This window comes from Sturnus vulgaris, chromosome 2 (assembly GCF_052056855.1).
Source record: "Sturnus vulgaris isolate bStuVul1 chromosome 2, bStuVul1.hap1, whole genome shotgun sequence".
In the NCBI taxonomy this organism is placed as follows: domain Eukaryota; kingdom Metazoa; phylum Chordata; class Aves; order Passeriformes; family Sturnidae; genus Sturnus; species Sturnus vulgaris.
Genome location: NC_142244.1, coordinates 116,394,932 through 116,406,415, shown reverse-complemented (window position 1 = coordinate 116,406,415; position 11,484 = coordinate 116,394,932). Strand labels below are relative to the sequence as shown.

Genomic DNA, 11,484 nt, shown 5'->3' with positions numbered 1-11,484 from the left:
GAAATCAAGGGAAAACATCATTGGGGCAAACAACTCACCCACCTTGAGCTTCAGCCCTAAAATCAGACAAAAAAGGCAGCATCAGCCTCTCGGGGTGCCTTTTCCCTGGAGCTGAGAGGTGGCCTGTCCCCACTCTGGGATGGGGAAGGCAGCAGGAGCTGTGTGAAAACACTCCCCCAGCAGCCAGAGCAGCTGCCTGGCCAAGGGCCCGTTCCCAAAAAAGGAATTAAGTCCTTAGGAAGGACTTAGGTAGGCCTGAGTTGACTAAGTGAAAAACTATTTTGCAGCAAATCCCTGCCCAGCTCCTGCTTGGTGCTGGAATGTGTACAGGTGTCTTCATCCCTGACCCTCACCCTGCTGGGTGCCCAGGAGCTCTGGTTCAGGCATGCCACAAAACACCCCGTGGATTAATTGATCTTGTGTCTAAGCAGGAAGAGCCAAGAGATGAGGCATTCCTTGGCTTGTCTTCAATCTTCTCCCAACATATCCCCTGCTCTCCTTCTCCACCTCCCTCCTGCATTGCAAGGCTCCTCAAACCGTGGGGCTGCTGCCACTCGTGTTCCCAAATCTGATCCTTGCAGGTGAAGGTGAGGCTCCTCCTTGAGTCTGAGGCTTTGTTCCCACACTTCTGGCCGATAAGGAGCTGGGAAGATGGGGAGGAGAGACCTTGCACTCAATAAAGCTTTGCAAAGTTTGAAACCACTGAAAACAGAGCTGTTGGTGCCTGTGGCAGAGGGGTGGAATGAGATGAGCTTTAAGGTCCCTTCCAACCCAAACCCTTCTGTGATTCCATGATTCTCTGATGTGATGGAGAGGTCAGGAATAGGTGGTGTGAACCTACAAGGAGATTTTTGCTGAACATAAAGCATTATGCAGTCAGCCACACACTTCTCTGGGGGTGGGGTAAGCACTCTTGGTTTGGAGCTTTTGATTCACAGAGTGAGGAGAGGAAAGGAATGGGATGCAAAACAAAATTAAGGGAAGCAGAATAGTGAGTGATACCCTTGTGGTAAAGAGAAATACCTCCAGGGAGGAAGAATGACAGGATTAACTGCTGGAAGTCCCCAGGGTCATCCTGGAAGGGGATGAAATTCTGGCAGTGACTGCAAAACAGGACAACATTTGGCATTCAGCTCTCTGGAAGTTTAGTCCTGGATTTGTGTTGGCTGCTAAGCTCGACTGGGGAATAGGACATCACTCCTGTTCTGTCCCAGCTTAGTTCCTTCTCTGTGCTGAGATGTTTGATGTTCCCACAGCAGCCCTAGATGTAACTGAAAGTGGAAGTGCAAGGGAATGAGCTCAATAAGCAAAATGCAGCAATAAATTTCCCTTTCAGCCTTGCAGAGCAGCTCTGGCACCCAACTTCCCAGAAACAGAGAGGGCAAGATCCCAGGAGTCTGTTCAGACTTGTCTGTGTGGAAAGAGCCAGGGATGGTTTGCACAGCAAGAATGAGGAAAGGGTTTGTGGGTGGGAAGAGCATCCCAGCACGGGCAGGTTCTAAATGCTTAACTGCTCTCCCGGTGTTTAAAAAGACTTTGGAGCAACAGTGTGCCAGCCAGGGAGGCATTCTAAAGTATTTTGTACTGCCCTGCTGTAGAAAAGCCATTCATAAAAAAATTTAAAAAGCAAGACAGATTTCTGGGGAAGCTTTTCTTTTTTTTTCCCCAGCTGTGCATAAACCATATTGCTGAGCACAAAAATGAGAATTTTGTGATATGAGGTGTTTATTGATTTCTTCCTGAAAGAACACTTTGGTGTGCTTGAAGGATGTGCATGGCCAAGGCCCCTGCTCATCCCCAGAGCCCAGGGCAAAGGCTGGAGGGCAGGATTTTGGAAGGGTGGATGCTCACTTGCAGTGTGTTAACTGCTCACACCCTCGCAGGATTTGCTTTTTCTCCCCTTGGAGGCCTTGAGAATCACTGGGAGCTTGTCCATTAATTTAATAAGCTTTGAGTCATCTTTTGCCTCCATTCTGCCTTCTTGGTTGTTTTTCTATTTCTTTGCATCAGTGTAGTTCCAAAGGCTCCTCTGTGTAAATCCATAATTGCTGCAAAGCCTTGCACCCTGTCCTGGGGAACAACAACATTCCTGGACAAATCTCCCTCAGAAACAACACACATGAGACTTTTAATTCATCTTCCATGCCCAGTGGGCAGCAGCCTAGGAGAGGCAGATGGATTTGGGTTTTTGCTTCCTTTCCCCTGCTCTGTGGATGGTTGTTGACCTGGCCCTGCTGGGAGTGATGTAAAATCCATCTCTGGCTTGAGAGGGAAACCCTCCCTGTGCTGGGCCTGCTTTCACCTGCTCCTGGTACCCAAACTGGGAAGAGTGACCATTCCCAGGGCTGCCCTGTGCTGATGGGTGGCTCCAAGGTGGCAGCTGAAGGCACAGCTTTGGGAACTGATTTTGACCTGAGGGTGTATTTACGGTTCTTTTTCCTCAGTATTTTTGTGATAAAACCCAAAAATGTGTAATTTTAGCTTTTCCAGCCTGTGTGCCACCACACCCTGGCGGGTCCTGAAGGGCCCTTTTTGGATGCCAGGGCAGCAGTGTCCAGCTGTGTGGCTGTGCCAGAGGCAAAGAACCCTTTTCCAGCCTCTCCTTCCCTGCCTCCCTCCTCTCCTGCTCCTCTTGAATTCCAGAACTCAGCCACCGAGGAGGATTTTGCAGCTTGACAGTTGTACAGCATAACCTGGTGCACAGCCCAGGGGGAGGAGGATGTTCATGCTACGCAGAGCACTGAGAATTCAGGAGGCACTTTTGTAACCTACTGAACCACATCAGACCCAGGAAAGATCTGAAGATTATGCAGCCCTCCTCAGTGTTTTCTTTCCTCACCCCGGGCTTTTCATTTTTCCGATGCCAAGCCTGCTAATGGTTTTTTTGCTGGTTGAGAAAACAGCTCAAGTTCTGCCCCCGTATCGGAGTGGCAGCGAAGCATGCGTGAGGATTTGCTCCAGTGGCAAAGCCATATCTGATTGGGGGGGGGGAAACAAAAAAAAAAAAAAGAGAAAACAGCTGAGGCCTTTGGAACAAGTCATGCTCCTGTACGCTTTTAATCACTTGTGTCTGCCAAGAGAGATCTTGCACAAGCAAAGCTGGCTCCATGCAAGAGGAACATTTTTGCGTGTGTGCGAGCTGGCTCCCTGGTAATGTGCTCCCTGGAAGCAGTGGCAATGTGCTGCTTACAGCCCTGGCTGCTGGAATTACCTTAATGTCAAGGTGTTCATGCTTGGTGGTTTGGTATGTAGCTCTGTGTTTTATTGGCTTTGTCTGCGCTGAACTTCCATATGCTCTGAGGGGGAGTCTCCTCTGGCTGCTCCAGGAGGGCTGGTGAGGAAAGGAGGTAATTCAGAGGGCATTAGAATGCTAGACAAGCCTGAGACAATTTCATTTTCTTCCCTCTTGAAGTGTGTTTCCTTAACTCTACTTCAGCTCAGTTTTATTTGCAGCTCCACTCTGATTTACAGCAATAAAAAATTAATTTATCAGTGTAAAATCAGGGATCGGACAGAAGAAATTCTTTTAATTTTAAAATGTATATTGCTCTAATTATTTAAGCTTGTTTGCTCATATTAACTTATTGTGGTAGATGTGCTTTGTGATTTAGAGTGGGCATAAACCAAACAAACCAAAGTGTTTTGGCTGAGGTGCTGGGGTTGATTGTCAGGGCAGAGAGTGTGAGATGCCTCTATAAGATGGGAAATTGCAATGCAGGTGCTATAATATGTTTTTTACACATAGAGACGCCCATAAATAATTTATTTTGGGATATTATAGTGGTCGCTTCACTCAGGAAGCAGTGGGGAAGTGGGGGCAGGAGAGAATCCTCATCTGAAACCCTTTTTTCCTTTTTCCTGCTGATGGTTTCATCAGACTTTCTTCCCCCAAGTGATTGCTGCTGGCTGCTGCCAGTGATAAGAGAAAGGAGCAGAGGCAGCGTGACAGATCCTCTCTTCCCATGTCAGTGTGGCAGAGAAGGGAAGTATTTCTGCAGGGAAAGGAAACCAAGAGGAATTTCCCTGGGGAGGAAAAGAGCACTAGAGGAATTCAGCATCACACAGGAAAGAGTGATGTGAGAGAAAAAAAAAAGAAAATAGGAAGCAAATCAACACAAAAAATACCCTGCCACCAAAAAAAGCACCAGAAGTTGGCTGGGATCCATTTCAGGAAGTGGCTGTAAAGCTGAGTAACTTGGTCACAAATCAAGGGAGGACACAAAAGATGATGGGGGAGCTCTGAGAAAGCCTCTTGCACCTATGGCAGACTCCAAAATTTCCCACTCTGCCACATGTGGGGATCAATATTACACATGGGGACAGTGGAGATGGACAGTGAGGAACAGCCCTGGCTGTGAGCTGGAGCAGTCTGGAGTGTGCCAGACTTGTCCAGGGCTGCACCAAAGCTTCACTTCTCAGCTTAAAAGCTGAAATGGCAAATCTTACAGCTGCCCCTCTCTCTGTTGGTGCAGCCCAGGGAAAAGATTGTGCCTTGAAAATTCCTTGCTACCTCCCATCTTTTGGGGAGAATTCTTCTGCAATGGCTTTTTGGTGTCATATCTGTGGTGCTGTCCTTTGGCAGGCTTGGCAGTGTGGCAGGCTGCAGCTTCAGGATTCTTTTCTTTTGGGGCTCTTGGACAGGGAACAACCTATTCCAGGGCAGAGCAGAGAGAGGGCAAGGACTCTTACCAGGCCCTTGGGAGGGATGAATCTTTTCCTTCTCTGTGAGGGTGGGCAGCCCTGGCACAGGGTGCCCAGAGCAGCTGTGGCTGCCCCTGGATCCCTGGAAGTGCCCAAGGCCAGGTTGGACACTGGGGCTGGAGCAGCCTGGGACAGTGGGAGGTGTCCCTGCCATGGCAGGGGTGACACTGGATGGTTTGAAGTTCCATTCCAACCCAAACCATTCCATGATTCTCTTGTTATTCCCACTGCATCCCACACACATTCCTGGTGCAGGATCCAGGGTCTCCTGGGCATGGCAGAGCCATGGTGAGTGTGGAGAGCTGAGTGTCCTTGGGCCACCCCTGACCTTGGACAGGTAACTCTGACCTTCAGACACCCTGCAAGCCCAAACCCACCAGCTGGAGCTCCAAGGAGGGAAGGCACAGCCTTGGCTGTCCCCATCCCTGTGACCTCCAGGGGAGGAGGAGCTGTCAGCCCTGGGAATTGTTCCTGGTGTCCAGCTAGGCTGAGCAAGGGGATGGGATGGGATGGGATGGGATGGGATGGGATGGGATGGGATGGGATGGGATGGGATGGGGTGGGATGGGATGGGAATGTGCCACCAACACTGGAGCAGAGATTTCAGCTCTCTCCTGGCACAGCAATTTGTGGCAGGAAAACTTGTTCTGGTGGGGTGAAAGTACTGGCTAAGGGGAAGTTTGCTTGAGAGGGAGAGATGTACTGACTTCAGGACAGACTTTTGGGCATGTTTTAAATCCATGTCCTATCCAGGGACATGGGGAATGGAGCCTCTTCCCTAAGGACCATGCACTCACCTGAAAGGTTTCCCATCAGAGGCTGCACATATTCACCTCCCCTAGCAGTGGTGCTGGGCTTTGGGTTGGCCTGAGGAGCAGCTCCATGTGCAGTCCTTCCCAGCCCTACCCCTCCCAGCCCCCACATTTCCTCCCGTTGTTCTTTTTCAGATCACTTGAAGGTTTTTTCCTGTTTATTATCCGGACATGCTGCGCTCTGTGTGTTGATTTGACTGTCACATAAGGAATCTCCTACTGGGATCATGGATGCACTCCTTTCTTTTATAAATATCTATCTGTGGCAATGGTTCTTAGCTGTGGAAGAGAAATGTTGGTGATTAAACCAAAACTGGAATGAGCTACAGTTGTTAATGGGGGCTAAGTTTAATTACCCTTTCCCAGAAAACCTGCACCAGTGTGATGAGTACAGTCACAAACAAAAATTCTCCTTAATTGACATAACAGGAAAGGTACTTCAGTGAGCAATTATGCTGATGTCCTGGGCTGGCACATGTGTGTCCCACAAATATATCTTGTACTTCCTGCAAAATTCTTTTAAGTAGCTATAAGGAAGACATAATTTTTTTTTTTTTCTTTTCGGTTTTTTTTTTTTTTTTTCAGCATTTGGCGAGACCTAATCACTGACTTGGAGGCTCTTTTTGAGGAAAACAATGGGACAAAACAATGCCTTTTTGTGAGACCTGCCAAAGCACAAAGGATGCATGGGATGTTTTTTTTCTTTGTTGCTTTTGTCAGCAGGAAGTTTTGTTGTTGGGAACGACTATAACATGCACTGTCCTTGCTCTACGTAATTGCTGTCTGGTCCTGAGAGCTGGGTCCTGTCCCTGCCTCTCCAGCTGGCACAGGCAGGGCTCTGCCTCGTCCTGGGGGCTCTGCCCAGCCCTGGATGCCCTCTCCATCCAGCCTGATGCCCAGTAAACAAATCCAGGAGTCAGGTCCTCCAATGATTGCTGGGGTCGCACAGGTCGGGGCCCACGTTTAGAATGCTGACTTGGTGAATTGCTTCCTTTTTTTAAATTAATTTTTTTTTTCCCCCTCAGACGGCTTAAAATGTGGGAGTGCTGTCCAGTGCAGACAGCTTCAGAGTGTTGCACCCAGGTGTAAATATTGCAGACCTCGCCTTTGATGTGCTCAGGTCTGCTTTGTTTCCCTCTAGGTCAGTTGTAGGTCCGTCACAAAGAGCCAGATCCGACTGAGTAAATCACTTGTGGAAGTTAATTGTTCCCAGTGAAAGCTGGTCTGGCTCATTCTGCCTCAGTCGCAGGAAGGGACAGAGGTGGTGAGCTGGATCTGCGTTCTGAGCCCAGCGACTTTAATTCTGATCAGATGTCTCTCTTCAGGGCATTAAAGAAAACCTGCTCACTAATCAAAAAGAGCCTCTTCTCTAGAGAAACGTAAGGAAAAAAATATTTAATGCCTTTTGCAGAAATAAAGTACTGATATAAAATTTCAGCTTTGACAAATTTCTTTTGCAGGCTATCATAAAAGAAACCTATTTCTCCGTACTTGGCAGGCACCAGAATCAAAGAATGATTTTTTTTTTCCTGGAAAAAAAAAAGAGAATATAAAATTATTTATAATGTCAGATACTGTACGGTGGTAACTTCATATTCCAGCTGTTTTTATTCACCGCTGCCGTGTTTAGATTGTGTTTGTCCCTCTCCCCACCAACACTTTCAAATACTCCTGGCTCCGTGAAGTAACATCTCTCTTCTCTTCTCTCCCCAGGACTGAAGCAGTGAGGATGGAGCCCACCAAGATCAACATGTCCCGCGTGGCCCTGGTCAGTGGGGGCATCGACAGCGCCATGCTCAAGGCGCACAAACCCCGCGTGATGTCCAAGAGCGGCCACAGCAACGTCAGGATAGACAAGGTCGATGGCATTTACCTGCTCTACCTGCAGGACCTGTGGACCACAGTCATAGACATGAAGTGGAGGTACAAGCTCACCCTGTTTGCTGCCACTTTTGTCATGACCTGGTTCCTCTTTGGGGTGATCTACTACGCCATCGCTTTCCTTCACGGCGACTTGGAGATGAACAAGTTCTCCCCAAAGCGGGAGCCCTGCGTGAAGAATGTGGATTCCCTCACTGGGGCATTCCTCTTCTCCCTGGAGTCCCAGACAACCATTGGCTATGGATTTCGTTTCATCACAGAGGAGTGTCCCCATGCCATTTTCTTGCTCGTGGCCCAGCTGGTCATCACCACCCTGATTGAGATCTTCATCACAGGGACCTTCCTGGCCAAGATCGCCCGGCCCAAGAAAAGGGCAGAGACGATTAAATTCAGCCACTGTGCTGTCATCACCAAGCACAACGGGGAGCTTTGCCTGGTGATCAGAGTGGCAAACATGAGGAAGAGCCTCCTGATACAGTGCCAGCTCTCTGGGAAGCTCCTCCAGACCTACGAAACCAAAGAAGGGGAGAGGATTCTGCTGAACCAAGCCAGCGTCAAATTCAACGTTGACTCCTCTTCGGAGAGTCCATTTCTCATTTTGCCTTTAACCTTCTACCACATTTTGGATGAAAGCAGCCCTCTGAGAGACCTCACGCCTCAAAACCTCAAGGAGAAGGACTTTGAGCTGGTGGTGCTCCTGAATGCCACGGTGGAGTCCACCAGTGCTGTCTGCCAGAGCAGGACTTCCTACATCCCCGAGGAGATCCACTGGGGCTACGAGTTCGTGCCTGTGGTTTCCCTCTCTCCAAATGGAAAGTATGTGGCAGATTTCAGTCAGTTTGAGAAGATCAGGAGAAGCACAGATTCTACTTTTTACAGCATGGACTCTGAAAAGCAAAAGCTGGAGGAGAAATACAGGCAGGAGGACCAAAGAGACAGGGAACTGAGAACAATGTTGTTACAGCAGAGTAATGTTTGATTGGATAGACAAACTATTCTGAATAATCCTTTTACTGCAAACTGAAAAAAAACCCCATATTTTCTGTGCTGTATGTCTGCTGTGAAGCCAGGAGTGAAGTCCTTTTCAGGATTATTTCCTTTTCAGTCCTATTTCAGAAAATAGCTTTGGTATACAGTAAATCTACCCCTTTGGCTGAGTTGTTAATCAAGTATTTTGTAATTAGGCGGGATTTCTTTGTTCCCCATTGCGACTTAGCAAAATTTGGTTTGTGTTAAACCTCTGCCTTATGCCACCACTGAAAGCAGACACGGCACTTTCCGTTTGGAAAGTGAAACTGGACGCACTGTGCTGATTCCCTCAAATATTTATTTGTCGTGGTTTTACTGTGAACATGCAGGGGCAGCACACAGCACTGCAGGAGGAAAACTCCTTTGAAATATGTATCTTTAAAATGTATATTCTCGTACCAGGGATCACCTGCGTGGGGATTCCTGGCACTGAAAGTAAGTTGATTGAAGAGACAGATGGTTGGATACGTGGGAAGACCTTCAGGGAGGGGTTAAACTCCTTTTTAAATCTCAAAGGAGGGTGACAGAGCAGTGCTGGGTGGCGGGGAGGGGAACTCGCTCTCTGTCTCTGCTGCTCAGAGCTTGTTCTGTGATTGTTTTAGGATCACTCACTTTTTTTTAACCTTGCTAATGCCTGATTTATGTCTGATAGCAGAAAGGGGAGATGAGGGCAAGACACACACAGGATCACAACAGTAATCAACTAAGGTTATAGCTGGCTTTGAGACACCTGATTTTTATCCAGTGTAAATAGTTTGTAACAGCAGCATAACAATACAATTCTACAGATTGCTTGCTTTGCTCTGGACCGTATTTAATTTTGGTTAAAAGAAAGCTGTGTAATGTCTGTAGACAATATTTACTTTTTTCTGGCAGCCATAAAGGACAAGCATTCCTTTCATCCAAATCAATTTTGGTCTACTAAAACCATTCCATTAATAAATGAATTTAATTTGAGCAGTTCCTGATCTCTTTGTGGCACGGGGAGAGGGTGAAGGACCCCGGAGATGTTCAAAGAGCCAAGTGCTTGGAGCAGGCACAGAGCCCTGGGAATTCTGCAGGTCCCTGCAGTGGCCAGAGGACAGGTAACAAACCAGGTAGCAGACAGGTAGCAGTGGTGTCCACGTAGCATCTCTGTTATAGAGGCTTTTTTAATGGGAATTTGAAATTATTTCTGACTCGTGTCACTTGGGCAGCTCTCTGAGTTCTAGAGATTCTGGTCCTCTAAAGCTTTGGTAAGGAAAAGCTGTTTTAAATGGGTCTGGCCTGAGGGGCCACAAAGGCTGGTCATGATGAGAGGATGAGGGGCTTGGAACCAGATGATCTTTAAGGTCCTTTTCAACCCCAAGCCTTCTGTGATTCTGTGACTTTTAGCAACATTACTCACTTTTTTTATTTTTTAATTTTTTTTTTTTTTTTACCAGTGCTGTGCTGAGCTTCCCAGCACCCTGTGGCCTGGTGGAATGCAGTGCTGCAGTCTGCCATACAGTATTCTATAAAGCAAATAAATCCAGTCTGCAGCCTGAAAAGGCACACAGCAAGCTGAGCACAGAGGGGGCACCAGGGATGGATGTCAGCAAGAAAGGAGCACACACTGCAGGGGCCTGTGGGGTGTCTGTGAGTGGGGCAGGATGGTGGTGGTGAGAAGCATGAGAGGCTTCCAGCTGCTCATTTATGTGAATTTTTAGCTCTCCTGTGGGGGAAGTCATACATAGAATCATAGAACTGTGGAATGGTTTGGATTGGAAGTGATCATCTTCCACTGTCCCAGGTTGCTCCAAGCCCTATCCAAGCTGGCCTTGGACTCTTCCAGGGATCCAGGGCAGCCACAGCTTCTCTGGGCAGCCTGGGCAACATCCAGGTACTTGTTTGAAAAAAGAAACTATTTAATCCACAGTTTCTCTACCCACTACAGAGTGAACAAGTTCCCTCAGACCACTGTAGGCAGGGTCTGCCTGGCACTTGTGGAAAGAATTTCCAGGTTGTTTTATTCTGTTTGCAGGTTTACAACCCCATATAGAGGATGTAACTCTTTAAATTATGGATTGTTCATTTCAAATATTCCATTGCTTTTCCTGATTTCTTATTTCACCCAACACATAATTTGTGCATGCTCCAAGAAGTTTTGCAGTCACTTCATCGATCTGAGGTTTGTGTCCTACAACTCAAAGATGCCTTGGGATGCTGAGGTGAAAGTGCACAAGTGTCAACTCTGCCAAGCCCTAATGCCTGCATTTTGCTAATCAAACAAGAACCCCTGTTATTATTTTTTTCCAGATAAGGACTCAGATAATTCCTAAAATAATTGTCACAGCTGTGACTATATTAATTGACTATATCGACTTATTTTATTGACTATAAAACACCTTCACCAAGAGCAAGTGATCTGGTTCTTCTCCAGAAACATCTGATGACGACCTGATCCCTTTGCACACCAATCCCAAAGCTGAGTCACTGTGTTCTCTAGGTCATTCCAGTCATCAGATTATCCTGGAAGAAAAAAAAAAAGCATCTTAAAGCAAAACCTTTGAAAACAAAGAAAGAAAAAAAAATTACAGAAATGTTCTTATCTGACCTGTTGGTTGTACAAGGAGAGGAGAAGAGAAGAGAAGAGAAGAGAAGAGAAGAGAAGAGAAGAGAAGAGAAGAGAAGAGTTGGTTCTTTACAAAAAGAAACAATAAATTTGTTTCTCTACAACTCCCTGGCAGGAGGGGCAGTGAGGTGGGGTCGAGCTCTGCTGCCAAGGGAAGGAATGAGAGGAAAAGCCTTAAACTGCTCCAGGGGAGGGTCAGATTGGATATTGGAAAAAAAAAATCAGAGAAGCATTGGTCAGACATTGAAATGAGCTGCCAGGGATGTCAGGTGGAGTCACTGTCTCTGGGAGTGCCAGGAGGAATCTGGATGTGTGGGACGTGGTTTGGGGTGATGTTGGGTGATGGTGGGACTGGATGATTTTAAGGTCTCTTCCAATGTTGATAATTCTGTGAAAACTGGAAATCTTTTACAAAATCTAGACAAATCTTCATTAGGTGGTGACAGACCACACAGTAGTGTTATATAT

The 11,484-nt window shown here is 47.2% G+C and overlaps 1 protein-coding gene across 2 annotated transcripts; it reads left to right on the top strand.

The window, feature by feature from the left end:
* The first annotated feature begins 3,107 nt into the window (after nucleotides 1–3,107).
* Nucleotides 3,108–9,383, top strand: KCNJ15 (potassium inwardly rectifying channel subfamily J member 15). 2 transcript variants are annotated; one of them, XM_014880664.2, is made up of 2 exons: nucleotides 3,108–3,244; nucleotides 7,227–9,383. In XM_014880664.2, the coding sequence occupies exons 1-2, from the start codon at nucleotides 3,108–3,110 to the stop codon at nucleotides 8,371–8,373; spliced, it is 1,284 nt and encodes a 427-aa protein (XP_014736150.1). In that variant the 3' UTR covers nucleotides 8,374–9,383. The 2 variants fall into 2 exon arrangements, with proteins under 2 accessions (XP_014736150.1, XP_014736151.1); XM_014880665.2 differs by lacking the exon at nucleotides 3,108–3,244 and adding an exon at nucleotides 6,749–6,892.
* The last annotated feature ends 2,101 nt before the right edge of the window (nucleotides 9,384–11,484 follow it).

Bases quoted from the DNA above. Each gene is read 5' to 3' on its own strand.
- KCNJ15 (XM_014880664.2), top strand. From the start codon at position 3,108: ATGCAAGAGGAACATTTTTGCGTGTGTGCGAGCTGGCTCCCTGGTAAT. The intron at 3,245-7,226 runs GTATGTAGCTCT...TTCTCTCCCCAG, and splicing joins TGTTCATGCTTGGTGGTTTG to GACTGAAGCAGTGAGGATGG.